Genomic DNA, 20,450 nt, shown 5'->3' on the forward strand with positions numbered 1-20,450 from the left:
TATTAAATGTTTCAATAGTGTTCAGCACAAACTACATTATCCATAGTAAAATAAATATCAAGTGTTTCAATGCTGTACACACAGTAAATGCATGATCCATTGTATGGATATCAAATATGGATATCAAGTTTTTCATTAGATACATTTTTATAGCAAAGGTAGGTTTGCATATAGATGTCTAGTATTTAACTATGGACTTTGTTTACTATAACTATTTGTTACTTTCAATATTGGTATTTCACAATAATCAACAATAAAGACAATGTTAGTAGATAAGGTTGGTATCCACGTGTGGATTATGTAATACATAATAATAGTTATTTAGTAGTCAAAGGTAGGTATGAGTATCAATTATTTTATGATAGTCAACAATAAAGCCACTGTTTATTTTAATTTAGTAGGTAAGTATACTTTTGATTGAAGATTAATAATGGTTAATAATCATATCTATGAATTTGACATTTAATTTCACATCTGACATATCAAAGTTGTTGAACAACATGGGAATTATCCATGTCAGATAGAGACATGTCCGAGTTTGATATCAAATATTTCAATATTGCAGAAACAGTAATGACAAGGCTATCAAAGGAATACAGGTAGGTATGGGTATGGTATTAGATAATTCATTGATTTTCAAATAATAAAGACACTGTCTGTCTGCTAAATAAATGTAGAATTTAGATGTCAGATTTTTCATCGTTGCCTAAACCTAGATAAAAAAAACTATGGTAGATAAGCTAGGTAATAAATATTAATAAAGTTACATAACAAATGTTCTAATGTGGTTTGAATGTTTCGGTGGTTATGCTATTCGGGAACTGGCGTTATGGATTCACCGCAATACTTTAGTATATCCTCTTCGCTGGGGTTGTAGCCTGGGATGTCGAAGGGAGTTAAAATTCTTTTGACCTTGCCAAATTCGTCTTCTGAGACAGGATTAAGTCTTACATATACCTTACCATCTCTGGTCCAACACTGACTAATGGATTTAGATTTATAGGCCTTTCTTGTAAGACTATAGATATATGATCTATATTTTGTCAAATCTTCATTAATGTAGACTTTTTCTGGTAGGTTCTTGTGTTGCTTCATGTCACTAAATATCTTTCTCTTACTTTTGTAGCTGTTAAATCTGAGAATTATCTGTCTTGGTCCTCTGTCTGGTTTACCAACTCTATGGCAGTTCTCTATATCACTGGAAACAATATTAGGGCATACAATCTGCAAAACATCAAGTGACTTCTTTTCAATATTTTCTTTATTTTGTTCTTCGACTCCATTTATTCTGATACAATTCTTTCTGCTATACTATTGCAGCTCATCTGTTCTCATTTGTATTTTATTGTTCAGGTAGTTTGTAACTCTAGCTAGCTTTATCTTTAAACAGCTTAGTTCTTCTTTCAGTGGAGTCACAAATTTTTCCAGGCTGTCATTTACTATCTCACCTATCATTTGTCTTAATAAGTTTTGAACAGGAGCCTGTCTGAAAGAGTCTGCTACTTTCAAAGCAATTGTACTTACGGTGTCTGCTAATAGTGTTTAGTCAATGTCTTTGACTGCCTCAGGGAAGTGTAACAGGTCCTCAAAATTGTCTTCTTGTTCTGTAATGCACTTTGAATCAAATAATTCTCTAGCAGTGGGGGTGATGGTACTGAAGGGTAACTTGCTTTTGATAGCATTGATTTTATGTCCTGTTGGACCATTCTCTGTTTCTTTAGTGTTTGATTTTTGTTTGCAGCCATTATAATGTCTTGTTGCATCTCTATTGGTGATCTTGTAGGGGGTCTTTTCTGGTCGATACTGGCGATTCCATCATAGTTTAGTTTATACCGATCACTAGATAAATTCAGTCAGATAAGAGATGTCGTTGGCTATATCTGTAGTCGTATGAGGCAGGAAGAACAATATGGCGCCCTTAGCGATATGTAAACAATTACATGTAATCGTCTTGAACTTGGAAAATAGCAATCCAGATTATAATTACAAATCAAAGGCACATTATCAGTGTTCCAAAGATTATTTACCATCTATCTGTACACATGTTAGTCTTAAAATATCATTTATTTTCCTCTGAGCTCCAAAGTTTGCGACTGCTTACTCAAACATACCAGACACTGTTCATACTTCCATTCTTCTGAGCTAATATTATGACTAATCTTCTGACGAGACAAGGTTGGGACGCAGATGACTGTGTTCTTTTCAATGGTGAATTTTCTTCAGAAGAATCTTCTGCATAGGAATGCTTCAGTGTTGTTTGACGCCTTGACCTGGTGGTACAATGTACTTTTGTTATTCCGTTGTACCAAAAATTCCTCAAGAATATCATTAGGCCTACCACTATTTCCATCTTCAGATATGGACCTTCAAATATAAATAAATAAATGTAACACATTCATTACAATAACAAAAATAACAAAAGACTTCTACAATGAATTACCTTTGTTAAAATAATTGGAAAGAGGAAGATCATAAATCAATATTTTATGCTAGTAGATCTGGGCATACAATCTAAAGCTGTAGAACATTTAGCCAGTTTGGGTCTATAGGTCTACTTGTTTCTAATGTAAAAACACATACATAACAAACAAACCTCACTCATCCAAATCAATGCTTGTATCAGTACCATTAGGCCTAAAACTACCATTACCATGTCCATGTGCAGTATTTTCAGCTGAGGTTGAAGGCCTAAAAAGGTAGGGGCTCAATACCACGCTTCAAAATACCACGCTCGCCTTACTGTTTCTATACACACGAAACGTGGTACGCTGTTTCGGTACCACTTACTATATTTTAATTATAGGGATTTTACATTATATAAAGCTAATTTTGCAAATTATGTTGATCATATAAACAATTTTGGTGTTTTTATAGGCCATATTTACACTTTATCTTAAAATAAATTACAACACAGACAGCCGATCGGTCGGTTAATGCATCGAGCTGTACCTTATACGGTTAATAATATGGTGAAACCGTTGTTATACACCATTTAAAAAGACCCTACGTGGTATATTGAATATTAGGTAGGCGTAGATATGAAACAAAACCTGGCAGGTAAAAACTAACGTGGTATAATAATAAATGGGGACGATAAAAAAGAACCATCAGTTGATAGTAAAAAAGTGGTATAATAGAATCCGGGGCTGAGATAACCGTACCACGCTCGCCTTGCTGGTGCTATACAAACGGAACGTGGTATGCGACTTCGGTACCACGTCTTTTTTATTTATAGGGATTTTACATTATTTGTAGCAAATTATGTTGATTATTTATCTCAGTTTGATGTTTTTAGAGGCTATATTTACACTTTATGTTAAAATTAATTACATACAGATAACCGATCGGACGGTTAATGATATTATACTATACCCTATTTAAAAGAACCTACGCGGTATATTGGGTATGAGATGAAATGGGGCTTAACGTCCAACTGTTCTGTTCTGACGGGGCTAATGAAGATGGGCATAAATTACAATACAGATAGCCGATTTGTCGGTTAATGGTCATATGGTTAGTAATACATGTACTGTGTAAAAGTTATTGTACTATACACTACTTAACAAGACCCCAGGGCCGTATCTAGCGCCAGAAAAAGAGAGAGAGAGAGAAATGGGGTTTAAAGTCCACTCGACACAAACTAGGTCATTTCGGGACTAACACATGGTTTAATTTTATTTACATAATTCGCTTGCGCGTAGGGGTCTTTAGCAGAGCGCCCCTTCAAAAAAATTGACAACCTTTCAATTATAAAATAATACACTTGATTATAATTACACAGTGATGCTCTTAAGGCACTGATGAGTCAGTCGGTCGGTTTCAATGGCACCTACACGCCAATAGGTACCTGATTCGTTTGCCCTAATCCAAACTTTCTTATACCACTTATGTGGAGGCGATGGGGCGCCACGCGTTTGGAAAACGCGTTTGTGGCAGCCTAATTTTCAAAATTTTCGGGGGGAGACACACACCCACACCCACACCGATACACGTGGCAGGTAAAAACGTGGAATAATAAAATATGTCTGAGGATGATACGAAAGTACAATGAGTTGACAAGTAAAAAAAAAGTGGTACAATAGTATCCGAGACTGAGATAACAGTACCACGCTCGCCTTACCGCTTCTATACAAACGAAACGTGGTACGCGACTTTGGCTTATTTTGCAAATTATGTTGATTATTTAATCCATTTTGATGTTTTTATAGGCCAAATTTATACTTTATGTTAAAATAAATTACAATACAGATAACCGACCGGCCAGTTAATGAGCATACAGTTAATAATAGTGTGTAAACGATTTTATACTGTATCGCATTAAAAAAAAAACGTATGTGGTATATTGGAATAGTTGGTAGATATGAAACAAAACGTGGCAGGTAAAAACGGGGTATTATACGAAAGTACCATGTAAGAATATGGAGGTATAATAGAATCCAAGGCTGAGATAACCGTACCTCGCTCGTCTTACTGCTTGTATACAACGGAAACGTGGTATGCGGCTTTGGTACCAAGAGATAACAGTAGCCTACAATTTGTCAATTTGTGACCTGTAAAACCATTTGATCCTATTATCACCATTGTGCCCGTGCCATTATTTCAAACAATGATGTGCCAAAGATGGCATTATACTGGTATTTCAATAGAACATAGTTTGTTAATACAGTACTGCGTGGTATACGTTTAACTTGTATAAAGAGCATACGACGTTTTCAGTTGTATAGAAGCAGCAAGACGGGCGTGGTAAGGTTATCTCAGTTTCGGACTCTATTATACCACGTTTTTTGTACCGAAGTCGCGTATACAACCGGTAAGGCAAGCGTGGTACGGCTATCTCAGCCCCAGATTCTAGTATACCACGTTTTTTGTACCGAAGTCGCGTACCACGTTCCGTTTGTATAGAACCAGTAAGGTTTGGTGGCTGATAGTGGCCATGTTAATTCTCGCCCTTTTCATAACGCGACAACACGACATCACGACAGTATTGACGCAATCATTCGACACTTTGCTCTGTCGTAAAATCGTGTTATTTTTATCGTAATATCGAGATGTCGACTTGTCAGCTTAGTTTCTTTTTACAAGTCACAAAAATACAGCTGTACCCATTACCTCATATAAGCAGCAGATTAGATCAATATAAATAAGACTCGTGCAAAAGAGATAATAGAAAAACGTTGATTAATGAAACATTATAAAACGTAAAAAACCCAAACAGATCTATAAGTCTATATTTTCTAAAACTCTTTTAATTTTGAACCTATAGGCTATTGTTTTCACATGAGCTAAGTGTTTTAGCGAATAGTATAGAAAGGGTCTTGCAGATTAAGACTATAGCGCATGTGCAGTTTTAAACTTCCGAGAAGACAAGTCGACAAGTCGATGATACGACGGCACGACAAAATCAGACGATCTTACGATAAAATCGGGCGATCTTACGACAGAACAAACTGATTTTGTCGTATCATCGACCTTATTTTGTCGTGCTGTCGTATCATCGCCACGACAAGTCGATGATACGACGGCACTACAAAATCCAAACTGTCGTATCATCGACTCGCGACTTGTCGTCTCGGAAGTTTAAAACTGCACATGCGCTATAGTCTCAATCTACAAGACCCTTTCTATAGTATAACTATTCACTAAACACTTGGCACATGTGAAAACTATATGTAATTTCAAAATAAAAAAGAGTTTTAGAAAATATATTTTTATAGGTCTGTTTTTCTTTTTGGGGGGGGACGTTTTATCTGTCAACACTGTACCTACAGGCCGCGAATCTAGATGGACTTTATTCAAATATTAGCACATTCATTACTTTTAAAGAAAGGATGACCGAACAACTACTGACATAATGAAACGTTTTTTTTTAAATCCCTTTTCTTCGATCGACTGCATCCCTTGATTTCATATTAAATGATGATCCATTGGAAGGAACATATTGAGTAAATGTACGTTACAATGATACGGATTCAAAATGTAATATTTCTCATTCTCTGTTGTTTAATCAATTTTAGGCAAATTATTTTTTCAGTCGTATCAAACATCATTGATACCATTTTATTGATTCTGAAATTATTTGTAAAACAAAATAAAGAGACGTGGGGGAGGGGGGGGGGCGTATGGGACTTTTAGAGTGTGTTCATAGCTGAAGGCAATACTGGGCCTATTTTTAATCATCTAGGCCTCGATCCCATTAGTGATGTCAATCGGATGAATATGCTATAAGGTCAATAACAGCTGCGAATCGTTCTCTGCACCTCATAAAAAAAACTTCTCCTGCAACTATTGGGGTGGCGTGCTACACTAATGTGGTGATTTTAAAGAATTTGTCTCGATTTGATTCTTTCTACAATCCCCTTCCCACGCTGTAATAAAACCAATGTGAAATCTTCTGAAATCTCTTCTAGACTATTGCTCCAGTCATCTATAAGTATTGGTGGGTGTCGTACACGAGGCAATGTATGCTAATTTGTTCGATACCTCCCGACACCACTTCTAATTCAAGGAATTAACATAGTTTAACTAACTTTGGTCCTGCTATTGTAATTCTAGATTTTTTAAATATAATACCAGATATAATTCACTTTTGGGCACAAAATGTTTCATTATTTTTAGAAAACAAATAATTAATATTAATCAACGTTTTTCTTTTATCTCTTGTGCACGAGTCTTATTTATATTTATCTAATCTGCTACTTATATGATGTTATGAGTACAGCTGTATTTTTGTGACTTGTAGAAAGAGACTAAGCCGACAAGTCGACATCTCGACGTTACGATAAAATTAACACGATGATGATACGACAGAGTAAAGTGTCGTGTGATTGCGTCAATACTGTCGTGATGTCGTTTTGTCGCGTTATGAAAAGGGCGAGATTTAACATGGCCACTATCAGCCACCATATATTATACTACTTTTTTTAAAACTATCAACTCATAGTACTCTCGTATCATCCACATATTTTTATACCTGGTTTTTACATGCCATGTTTTGTTTCATATCCACCCAATATACCACGTAGGATCTTTTTAAATCGGGTACAGTGTATGGCCTATAAAAACATCAAAATGGATTAAATAATCAAAATAATTTGCAAAATAAGCCAACGTCCGTGCATCAAACGCCATGAACTCGAATTAACAGACTGTTTCATTGGCCAATCCCTCACTTCAACCAGGTCCTAGTTTTGTAAAGACCAGTAAAACGATATTGATTTTGTTATCTTGCCGTGAAACTAGAGGATCCTAATATCCAATATTTAAGACACAATTAACATTTTATTATCAGTACCCTATGGTTTCGGGTGCCATTTTGTAATGAATAAATAAAAACATATCCTACAACATAATGTGTAAGTAATTAGTAAAGGCTGATTCACAAACGACAAAATAATAATTTAAAAAACGTATAGATTGCACTAAGCAGGTGTAAACGACCGCCGTTCAATTTGAACTGTAATTCACCGAACATAATTTTTCAAAAATTGAATAATCACTTTACATATATTAATATTACATTAATATATGCTTTTAGAACCATTTTTGTCTATTTGAAGGTTCCAAATAATAGAACCATACACTCTTTAATAAGGACCCACTGACTGACGTATATTTAGTTAAATTTTTGTCACATTTTTGGCCGTTTTGTTTTCGTTCGTTTTAACTTTACACGGTCATACAAGTTTTGGATTAGCGCCTTTTCGTCTATATCCCTTTTAAACAAGCCGTTGCCATCTTTACGTTTCGCTGAACCTCTTTCACGCGCCTCTATTTAATTCGATTGAATCTAAGCCTGAAAATTAGCTATCGTTGCGATCTTGATTTTGAGTTCTTTAATATTTAATTGGTATACATTCAGGCTTGGATTTTCAAAAGTTTCTGTAAAATGTAAATGGCATTCCATGGCTTTAAAGATAACATAACCAGATCATTAGTTATCGCCGGCTAGACTACTGCAACAGCCTCCTGGCTGGTATCTCTGCTAAAAAACATTCATCGCCTCCAAAAGCTTCAGAATAAGCTGCACGAATCGTCACCATCTCCAAAAATAATTGTCATGTTACTTCACTTTTAAAATCTCTTTACTGGCTCCCTGTTCGACAAAGAATAAACTTAAAGGTTCTTTCCCCTAACTTATCAGTGGATACACGGCACAGCACCAGGCTATCTATGTAATTTAATTCACAAATACTCTCCATCTAGATCACTCCGTTCTGGTTTCCAGTGTTTATTAAATGTTCAAAAGTATAACCTGAAAACATTAGCCTATAATGCAGCACATACATGGAAGTCTCTGCCATTACATCTACGGACCGCTCCATCTTTAAGCATCTTCAAACAAAAACTCAAAACTTACTTGTTTCAGTGTTCATATTTACAACTGTTTCCCGTAAACTTTGTTAGGGCTTTTAGCAAACAGTATACTGTTTGGAGTCTAGCGCTTTATAAGAACCCTTATTATTATTATTATTATTATTGTGCCGAAAGTATTTATCGGGTGGTTATTTCGAAAAAAAAGTATAGCAAATTTGGTATATATGGAAAGTATAGACACCCAATCTTACTGGAAAAATACTGGATTACCCGAAAAACACCAATGGGGCAAGCAATGGGCAAAAATGTCAGGGTATCACGAACTGGCAACCCGACTGTTATCTGCCAGCTTATTGTGTGCTAGCTTGACTGAGGGAACGGTTGTTATTTCTTGTTCAAATGGTTAGGCGGTTTGGGGAACATTGAGGGGTGTCAAAGGAAAACGTAGTTGACAGAAAATAATTAAGAATTTACTTAGATCTCAATATGTACGATAAATGGACAGTAAGTAACGAAAATGTTTTCCATAGTTTTGTAATCGGAATTCAGCTTTACTTTAGAACAGAACTTTAAAATATAATATGGATATTATAGAATTGTTGTGTTATATACGTTATATGCATAGCACGGCTTTCATGAGTTAACAGGTTTAACCAGAGGCCGAAGGTCGAGGGGTTAAACCTGTTAACGAATGAAGCGTGCTATAAATAACTTGTAACTGCTCAACATGCTTATTGTTATTGCACAGAAAACCCACCCCACTTCTCTATATGATTTGTACTAAAACTAGTGTAAACCAGCAAAAGTGTGCAATAACATTGACAAAGTCTAGTTATTGCACGGTTAAGCTCCACCCAGTCTATTAGAGGGAAAACAATCTGCTAATTCAACGAAAAGAACAAAGGAAGATTTCCCATCCATGTTACAAAAGATATTATTGACAGTTTTACTACATGTGCCTAAGGATTATATTGCTGGGTCATCTGTAAAGATAGAACATGAAAGAATATATTTTGACATTTACATGTGTATATAAGGAATGAAATATATAAAACAATTAAATGTATTCTAGATTACTTATTAACTGGGTTCTTAATTCACCATTCACAGACTCCATCAATTGAAAATACAATGCACCTACCTTCCTTGTGTCCAATATAAATTACTGTATTGCATCACCAAAAGTATAAAAAAAAATATCCATTTAGAAAAGGCGACGCGCGATGTCTTGTGTTTAGCTGTGGTTGATTGATTAGGATGTGTCGCCAACTCCAGTACGGTAGTAAATATCTATTTGTTTTTATTGATAATTTTGGGTGACCCCGTTCGGCGATGTTATTCCGCAATATAACATGGAACATACACCAACGGTTGTCTTATTTATTTCTACTGTGTCAACAAAGTAATAAAGTGAATGTTTTCTTTAATAATTTGGGTGAGCCGTGTTCAACCTTGTTGTTCCGCGATCTAACATGGAACACAAAATAAGGTTGTCTTAATTTATTTGATCTGTGTCGGCATCCTCATTTATGATATAGCTTTACTTCGTTTTACAAAACTGATTTAATCAAATGTGTTTTGGAGACATTCTGTAGATATACATCCATCAAATCTGCTTTTTTGAGATTCAATTCTGAATATCGAAGAACGAGTAATAATAATAATAACTATACCTGCAAGCAGCACTGAACCGGCTTTCAGGAAGAAGAAAGGAAGAGTGTCATACAATTGCCCATTCATAGAGCTACCAAACGATACTTTAGTTGTTTTGATTGGGTGAAACCCGACGGAGAGGTCGAGATTTTCGCAAGAGTACCTATTTTTTACTTTTTTTCCAAATTATAGGATATATTTTTGGACTACTTACGGTTTACAGATCATTATACGGGTAAATTTAACAAGTGGTCCACCCATCGACCATTGCTCGCCTCAGACAACGCTTCCACGCCACTGGAAGAGTTGCCGATCGACCCCAACCTGGAGCGTCACTTGTAACAGCCGCCACTCAAGATCGCCACATCCGACTACAGCATCTCCGCAACAGGTTCCAGTCAGCTAGAGCTACTGCCAGGGGAACTGTTGAAACACGACAACGCCAGATCAGCTCTCAAATAGTCCGAAGGCTTCTGGCTGCTCTTGGGTTACGCTGCCGTCAACCTTACCAAGGTCAAATCCTTTTGCATCGACATCGACTTGCCAGACAGCAATGGGTCGCTAATCAGGGGTATCTGCACAACCCACCATGCCGAAATGTCATCTTGTCGGATGAATCCCGATTCAACCTCAGTTTTCATGATGGACGTCACCGTATCTACCGACGTGGACATGAACGCTTTGCTCGTAACTGCGTGCTGGAAAGGGGTCGTTTCGGGGGAGGTGGCGTCATGGTTTGGGCCGCTATCAACGTCAACTTCCGGTCCCAGTTGGTGGTGGTCCAAGGCAATCTCAACGCTCAACATTATGTTGACGCCACCCTTCGTCCGGTGTTGCTTCCATTGCTGGCTCAACATGGCGTCCGTCGACAGATAGTTTTCCAGCATGACAACCCCCGACCTCACACTCCCAGGTTGACAAGAGACTTTCTGAACAATCATCATGTTATGTTATGGATTGGCCCGCTATGTCTCCCAACATGAACCCGATCGAACACCTTTGGGGCACGAACTATTGCAGAGTTGGCACAGGAACCCCAAAATCATTGGCAAACGGCAATACTATATACCGGAAATCAACCGGAAAACAACCGGAAAACACCATTTTATACTGAATACCAGAAAACACCGGAAAAACACTAAATACCGGGAAACACACTAAATACCGGAAAATACCCTAAATAGGTAACCCGGAGACTGGCACCCTAAATAGGTAACCGGGAGTCTGGTCATCTGTGTGCCTGGGTTAGGGTTAGGGTTAGGTTTAATTCTTTCCCTAAGTGCATTTTGAGTCTCCCCTACGTATTGCTTGTCACATTTTCTGCATGAAATTAGATAAATTATGTTTGAACTACTGCATGAAAGTTGGTCTAATATTGGAATAAAATAAAATAAAACCAAGTACGAACAATCCAAACCATAAGACAGAATTCGGAGTCCTAAAAATCGTTATAGGCAAAATAGTGTATTAAAGCAAAATAGTGTTATCAGCGAATGGACTGCTGAAGGTGCAGTGGAGATCAGTTTGTTGTACCTGGTGATGTTTTGGTAGGCGATCAGAATTTCTTGTCGGAGTCGGGAAGAAGTGGGGATCTGTGTGGCGAAGAGCTTGGTTGTTGGGAAAGCTGCTCTGGTCACCTTGAGTAGATCTAGCATCTGTTCGTGTATCCTTGGTCCACTTTCCTCCCTGTTGTTGAGCCCGACGTGTATCACTAATTCCTCTGGTGCAGGACCCATGTAGTTCTGGAGTATCTGTTTGATGTGGCTGATCTTGGCTCCAGAATAGCTATGGATCTCTCAGTCCCCGGTTTATAGTATAGCCCTTCTCTGGGTTACCTATTTAGGGTGGTTTCCGGTATTTAGTGTTGTTCCGGTGTTTTCCGGTATTTAGTATAACATAGTGTTTTCCGGTAGTTTTCCGGTTGTCTTCCGATTGTTTTCCGGTGTTTTCCAGTGTTTTTCTCTGTTTTCCGGTATATATTATAGCCTTTTGGCAAACACAGCGTGTAGTGAGACATCTGTGCCAGTCCATGCCAAGGCGACTTCAGGCATGTGTAAGAGCTCAGGGTGAACAAACCCGATATTGACTTCAGCTGACCCCTGCTTTGTTTCATGGTTCTCTGACGTTTCGGTTTTGTGCATTTGTAGTGAATTCTTTCATGAACTTATCCACAGATGCTTGTTATTCCGATTTTGTCAATTGTTATGTAGATTTGTTAAAAGTTGTTGCAGTAAATAAACTTTGAGTGTATTATTTCAATGCTTTTATTTTTGGATTCACGCCATAGACAATCGTAGGTGTCGTTTTCGAGAAAAGGGCGTCTCAAAAGGCTCCAAAACGGAAAATACTAGATTTTCGGCGTACCATAATTTTTTTCCTAACCATCGAAATCGTATCATTTAGATGTCATATGATATTCCATAAATGGGACTATCCAACGACACTTTAGTTGTTTTGGTCCGCTAATATCTGGCGGAGAAATCAAGTTTTTCGCAAGAGCGCCAATTTTTTTATTTATTTTTTTTATTTTTCATTTCCGGTACAGAGATCATTGTCGGGATAGTTTTAGTAACCGGTTTGGACAATTGAATGGTCACAGGACTCTATAATGATATATTACATTATCTGATCAGATGAAATCACCATGAGGAATCCCATGTTCAAATGTGCCATAAATGCAAAAATGTCAAAATATCGAAAATTAAATTTCAATAACTGAATACATATACTCAGCCAAATTAAAAACTTGACGCTGATGAATTTCAACAAAAATAATTTTCTGGTAAGTCAAATAAATTTTAAAGTGTTTCTAGCGATAGTAAGTAGTAAGAAGCCTTTAATTTCATAAAATTGTAAAGTCACGTGGAACACGTGACTTTTGAGCATATAAAGATGAAAAACCTGAAAAACACGTGCAAACACAAACTCGTGAGGTCAATCGATGCAAGTTTGCTTAAACTGAACACGCACACGTAACTTGAACTGGAAAAACAAATTAAAATTGTTATTTTCATCTTTGTTAGAAAATGCCGCGCCTTTCAAATGTAAAACGTCTACGTGCTATAGGTAGGCTCTATGCTGGTCAGTCTGTGGTCACTGTTGCAAGCGCCTATTACTGTTCACGCCAGACAATACTTAATCTTAGAATGAGAGTGCTTCAAACTGGGAGGAGCGCCACGTGTGACGTCACTCCAGAAAGATCAAGCAATACGATTACGTCATCTTAGAAACAGATTTGTCACTGCAACCTCCACAAGTAGAGAGATGTTTGGTGGAAGGGTAACTGCACAAACTGTTCGAAATCGCTTGCAGGCTGCTGGTCTTCGAGCTCGGAGGCCCTATAATGGACCATTATTGACACCTCTTCATCGCCGTAACCGACTTGTGTGGGCCACAAGACACATAAGATTTACTCAAAGACAGTGGAATTCGGTTGTCTTTAGTGACGAATCTCGATTTACTTTGAGATTTGCCGATGACAGGGTCCGAGTGTACCGCAGACGAGGTGAACGTTACGCTCAAGTATGCGTTAGAGAAGTTGACCGATTTGGTGGCGGCAGCGTCATGGTTTGGGGTTCTTTTTGTGCACATGGACGTTCTCCTCTTGTTGTTGTCCCAGGGAACTTAAATGCTGTCCAGACCAGGGATCAAATTTTGCAACCTGTTCTCTCCGTTTATGCAGAGACATGGGCCTGGACTATCGTTTAAACAAGGCAATGCTCGACCCCATACAGCAATTGCTACCCAGAATTTTTTAAGAATTGCCGGTGTCTAAATCCTGGATTGGCGTCGCTTAGCCCCGACCTTTATCCTATTGAACACATCTGGGACTAACTGGGTCGACGTGTTCGTCAGCAAGTGAATCCACCACTGACGTTGCAGGACCTTCAACATGCTCTTGCTGAGCAGTGGCGACGTCTTCCTCGGGTAGTGTTTACTAATGTTCTGAGATGCATGAGAAGACGTTGTGTGGCAGTACGAGACGCTAAAGGAGGCCACAACCGTTACTAAACACTTTATTTCGATTGTTCTCCAAGTCTGTGAATTTCATTTTGGGGGGTACTGTGACATCACGAACGTTATCAATGTCAAGGACTTTCGGCGAGACGTATTCTTGCTTTCTGTTGATGTCAAGGTCGTCTGTGCACAACATAACACTAAAATGGTTGCCTTAAACCAAATATTAAAAATCTAGTCCCAAAAATCCCGAGTGTCAAGTTTTTAATTTGGCTGAGTATATTATACATTATTAGAATCGTCATTAGAACAGCTATCTTAATATATAAACCTTTTTTGAAAATCTGTAAAAATACAAAAAAATAATAGAGCATTTTCCAAAATTTAACGATTTTTCGACTTTTTTTTCGATTTTTAGTCCCTTTTTCTCCTATTAGAATCGTCATTAGAACAGCTATCTTAATATATAAATCTTTTTTGAAAATCTGTAAAAATAAAATAATAATAGAGCATTTTCCAAAATTTAACGATTTTTCGACTTTTTTTTCGATTTTTAGTCCCTTTTTTCTCCTATTCCACTTATTTCAAAATCCTATTGAATGTCTTCATGCACAACACTACCGACTCTGAATGAAACTTATATTACTGTAATCGGATTGACTCCAGGTATCCAAAAATGTAGGTCAAATTTGAATATTTTGAAAATTATCAAAAATTGTCTCGTAAACGACATGTTTGCCATTTTCGAACGAAATAAGTCGATGAATATTAAACTGCTATCGTCCCGGAAAAGACTCAGGGTTTCCGATAATGTCATTTGTTTGAAAATAGGGAAATAATTGATAAAACTACGGCCGGTTTCTGATTTTTTGGCACCGTACCAAATTTGACCACTTCCGGTCTGCGCAAAAGTTTCAAAAGTAGTTGATCAAGTAACCACCACATGGTCTCCCAATAGAAAATTAGGTCCCAGGTTGGTATCTGTTACAGGTACTGAGAAATATGCTCCCGGGGAAATAATAATAATAATAATTTTAGTAATCACAATAGCCTTTTATAAATCTTTATTCTGTATATCAGGTCATTGGCCCATAATACATTGACATTTTTTATGACATTTGTATATATTTGCACTACGAAGAATATAATATATACATTAATAATGTTCAAGTTTTTTTTCAATGGCGGGGCAATGGCAATAATGAAATCTCTATTCTTAGTTGTGCATAATTTGTAAAATCGATTTTGATCATAATACCCTTTAGCAAATTTAACAGGCATATACTGATTCCTTAATGGCTCATAAGGTGTACAATCAAATAAAAAATGGAAAATATCTTCGTCAACCATCTTACACATTGGACATAGTGATGAATTATTAACATGTAAACGATGATGATTGGTCGCCAATGGTAATTGATTTAAAAGTAAGCGAGTTATAGTTCGTCTATATGCCATTGTTACGTTACAAGACAGGTAAAATTCTTGACATAAGTCATGCTTATAATGTCTATACTCTTTTAAGCTCTCAGAACTATTTAAACGTATCGACCATTCTTGTATGTTGATATCCTGTAACCTCTGCTTAAAGACTCCAATAAAGTTATTAGTATCACCAATTATTTCAACGTTAAATACATAAGCAAAACCAAGAGAATAAAGTAGTAATGTTTGAGACCCAGGTTTTACGGCCTGCTAAATCTAAATTCCTAAGCATAAGGTAAACCTGTTTAGGGTACCTCTCGATCGGCATATGTAGAAGTTTACACCAGTATCTGATACAGGTTGACATGTAGTATACATTTGAATTTTGTCTTCCACATTCACCCAATGCCCCTGCGTTTGTTGAAGTTTTATGTATACCTAATACAAATTTACAGAAACTGGAGTGTACCTTCTCTATACCCGCTCGATATTCATAGCCCCATACTTGAGAGCCATATAAAAGTATAGGTTTTATTATACTATTAAACACTTTAAATGATACACTTAATGATGGGTGGCCAATTTTACTAAATAGCGACTTAATTGGTATCAAAGCTTTTTCTGCCTGAAGTGATAATTTTAATAAACATTTACCCCAACACAATCTTGAGGAAAACAATAAACCTAAATAATTATAATATGTAATACATTCTAGTTTTACTTCCTTAAAAAACACTTTTCTAATAATTCCACCATTTCTAAAGACTATAACCTTTGTTTTATTTATATTTACATCAAAGTTAAACAGTTTACAAAACATTTCAAGCACTTGTATTTTCCTTTGAAGGTCACCAACGCTGTCGGAAAGTATTCCGAGATCGTCAGCATATAACAATGCCAGGATATCATTTACCTCCTGTATTGTGAAAATGGCCCTAACATCGGCATTTTCGATCATATCATATAATAAATCATTAATGTAAAAACAAAGCAGAATGAGACTTAGGATGCAACCTTGACGTTCACCAGTACGGCATTCAAAATAAGGGGTAATATTTGATCCAAGTTTTACGCAAGATGACAATGCAGTGTACATTCTTCTTAATGCCCTCAACATATTGCCTTGTATACCTTTTTGGGCTAATAAACATAATATTAATTTGGTTCTATTTATTGAGTTAAAGGCTTTAGAAAAGTCTACAAATAGACAATAGAATCTACCCTTTTTCTTAGATAAGTTGTGAAAATATGATCCACCGTCGAATAACCGGGTCGGTAGCCTGCTTGGGCCCCTTTGTATTTATCATTTATTTAAGACCAATCTTTTAACCTTCTATTTAAGATGGAAGAATACACCTTTCCAATGCAGTCCAGAAGAGAAATTCCCCTGTAATTATTACTATAAGATCTTAACCTTTCTTATACACCGGAACTATTGGGGCTTTTGACCAAGAATCGGGAAATTCTCCTGTATCAAAAATCTTATTAAACAGATTGGCTAGTGCGATAGAAAATGAATTTGAACATACTGTAAGAAAATCTGTAGCCATTCCATCTGGCCCTGGGACAGTGCCAGATTTCATTTGTTGTGAAGCATTTAATACTTCTGATACTAAAATAGGAGTATTTAATATATCAGTACTATAGATAGAAATAGATTTTCGATCATCCCAGTCATAATCTACCTTAGAATAAGCTACTCCAATTGAATGATTATTAATATTTAAAAGAGATTCAAAATATTGCTTCCACTCATGTGCGGGGATCCCAGTTGGGGCTGGTGATGTTGATCTGAAATCCTTCAATGCTTGCCAAAATTGTCCTCTAAATCTAATAATAATACATCATAAATATTTTGATTATAAGCTATCTTTTTGCGTTTACATACATTTTTAAACTTGTTTTGATTATTTTTGTATTCAGTTAGTGCGGATTGTTGATTACACTCTCTAAAGACTTTAAGCCTAGAGTACTTTGCTGCTTTTAATTTTAAACATTCACTGTCAAACTATGCAGGCTGTGTCCTTACGTTAGTAAGACTATGCCAAATAGGGAATGGGCTGTGTCATTTGTTAGTGGAGACCCTCCCAAGTAAAGTAATAAAAAAAGTTTGTGTTTTGCCTATAGGACTCCTCACCGTGGAAGCACTGTCCCTGCAATACTTATATCTATAGGCAAGACGGCAATTCGGAGGAAAGCTTTATATCGACTGTTTTACAGATAGGCGATCATTATGGAATGTCTTACGTCACCAAGGCATATATAAGGGTTAGATGTTGGGAATTGTAATGGTGTGTTTGTGGGTTTAAACAAATGTTTAGTTAAAGTTAGAGCTGATCACAACAGAAGTTTTAGCCTAGGTTTTCAATGTTTAATTAAATAAAAATGCGGACTTATTTGAAGACAATGTGGCATCTATAGCCTAGGAACAGACAGGTTGTATCAATATCTTCTATATTTGTGTTTGTCAAGATGACTATTTGGGAAAACTCGGGTTTAAAATCCGGATTAAAATGAATCACTAAATTTATGAAATAGTAACCCGAGGAAACAAAACTGTCGAAAATCAGTGTCGATGGCCAGATGCAAATTATTCCTGTTAAATTTTTGAACATATAAATTGTGTTAAACAATTTGAAATCGTTTCTCTCAAATACATTTTTGCGCCTATGTTTTTAAAAAAGAATCATCCAAAAAGACGTGGTTAATAACCCCGCCAACTAAACAAATAATAGCCGTGTATAAAGCCCTGTTCTTACCCCCCCCCCCTACCCTACATCCGCGGGCAAGTCAAAAGGGTACCAATTTAACATATTTATAAGGCGTAAAATTACACACTCAATTTTGATTAGCCTGAAAATAATGCTGGTTACCATGTCTTCGGGAATAGAGTAAAAGATATATTTTAGTGGTCCATTCTTCACTATATGTGATAGAATTATTTATTTCCATACAAATTGTGATTATGTGGTTTGAGAATTATGCGTTTGGAACTATTTTCACTTGCACAAAGCGCCGAAGAATGTACCATTTGTTGCAGCGAACACGGTGCCTCTACAATATTGCAACTAGGGGACGTCGGACGTATTATAGACCAAATTTGCTGCGACTTTTTGGTAGGCATCCATCCATGCTGTGTGGGTTTTAGTTTTTTTTGTTTGTTTTTTTTTAAAGCACACAATTTGCCAATCATCATGTATATACTATTACAGTTACTTATTTCCTGAAAGATAAAAAATACAAATATTTTTTATTGTTATTTTTAGCCGCTCAGTTTTTTAGAGGAGAAATAACATTCGCCAACGAGTTTTCTGAATCATTGAAAGATGTAAATAGTGATGAATATGTCAAATTTAACTCAGAAATAAGGCAAGCGGTAAGTGGTATCTATCTAACGTGTATTAAACCTTGAATACCCCGAGAATAATTTGAATTGAGCACCATTCAACGATATTGTCTGCTTGAATAGTTAAACGGGAAAGTCGCCATACTGAATTTTCCTAGAAGCATATTTAAACTTCTTCTATAGCTATCAAATCAACCAAAAGAAGCCCTGGTTTAAAGTTATGATACTTTAGTTAAGAATATCTGCAAGGTGGTTTAGAACTTTTCCAACATGATGAAATGAAATGGGGTTTAAAATTCTACTATTCTTCTCCGAACAGGGTTAATGAAGACTGGCATACGCCATAGTCTGCTATGAGGGAAATTTTGCCCGGACAGCGGCACTACGGCCTAATTTTATATCGAATTCCAACTGTCAAGGGATCGTTTACGTGCACGCCAATGTGTATACGGGACCTCGGTTTTCCGTCCTGCATCACTGACACGGGGGGGGGGGACCAAGCCAGAAAATCTGGATGAACTTTTTCGGTCAATGCACGGATCGAACACCCGACCTCTAGGATAGCGAGCCAGCGTCTTACCCACTTAGCCACCGTGACCCCCTCCAACATGATGTATGTTTTCTATTTTCAGTTATATTCAGCTTTTGGTAATCAAGGATTAACAGGAATATTAGATATCTATATCGCCTCCTTAGATCTTGATAGCAATAAAGTTGTGTTTGAAGTAGCTCTAGATAAGAACTCGGCACCTCGTAGAGAGAAACTACAGACTATGTATAATCGTGGACTTACAGCTGTTGCTTATGTTGATACTGATCGTTTGGTCAAGTTAACTGGTACAGGCTTAATATTGGGTGAAAATGCCAGTATGTCACAATATCTGCAACTATTGACAGGTATAATTTAAATCTGTAGAGATGTTGGGGCTTTCATATTCGTATTTCAAAAGCAGATCATTTGTTACTGGTTTGGGTAGCGTTCGCTGTAGATCAAAAAGGTTTATCATTGATGTAGGTGCCTGAATGTATGGAAATCTAGTGCGTGTCAAGGGTCGCCTCCTTAATTTCGTGGGTTTTCTCCGGGATCTTTGGTTTCCTACCACGGTGCCAATGCTAAAGTCCCTTAAAGCTACGGATTTATTAAAACTAAAAAACTGACCATGTGTTAGTCACGAAACCACCTAAGCGGTGTTATCAAGAGATAAACCGAAAGTATTCAAGAGGTTGTATGATTACAGGTGGATTTCTGACAAATTAATCCGACAGGGAACAATGATAATTGCAAATTGTGACTGTGAGTATTTATGTTGTGAAATCTATTTTCAGAATACAGCCATTGTGTGGATGCCAATCACAATTATTGTGACATGAATGCTAGATGTACTCATAGAATGCGGACATTTTCTTGTCGCTGTCAAGATGGTTTTGATGATATCTCGCCAGATGTATTTAAAGCTCCAGGAGAAGTTTGTAGAGGTACGCATTGTCGCGTCTGACTTAATACCAGGTTATCCCCCACCCACCCACCCACACAGATCTCAGTAATTTAGTTCATAAAACGTTGTAGTTTTATATTCACTAAAGTAAGGATACGGCCTGGCTGCTGTAAGGTTATTGATATTTCATGTTAATGTACTTATATTAATTTATACCCATTTATTGTGTTTCACGGGAGATGAGGCTAATCATGATAGATATAGGTATACATATACAGGTTGGGTGAAAAACTTGTCTAGTTTCCTGGTTTCCCTTTCTT

The 20,450-nt window shown here is 36.8% G+C and overlaps 1 protein-coding gene across 5 annotated transcripts in view; it reads left to right on the forward strand.

Annotated features, from left to right (window-relative positions):
• LOC126817145 (uncharacterized) overlaps positions 1-20,450 on the forward strand; it is a 134,486-nt gene that overhangs the window by 52,042 nt on the left and 61,994 nt on the right. For all 5 annotated transcript variants that reach the window (XM_050543979.2, XM_050543980.2, XM_056100066.1 and 2 more), the window contains exons 3-5: positions 18,615-18,724; positions 19,327-19,591; positions 20,021-20,170. In XM_050543979.2, coding sequence (XP_050399936.2) covers positions 18,615-18,724; positions 19,327-19,591; positions 20,021-20,170 — 525 coding nt within the window. The remainder of the gene's footprint in view (positions 1-18,614; positions 18,725-19,326; positions 19,592-20,020; positions 20,171-20,450) is intronic.

Source organism: Patella vulgata, chromosome 4 (genome assembly GCF_932274485.2).
Source record: "Patella vulgata chromosome 4, xgPatVulg1.2, whole genome shotgun sequence".
NCBI lineage: Eukaryota > Metazoa > Mollusca > Gastropoda > Patellidae > Patella > Patella vulgata.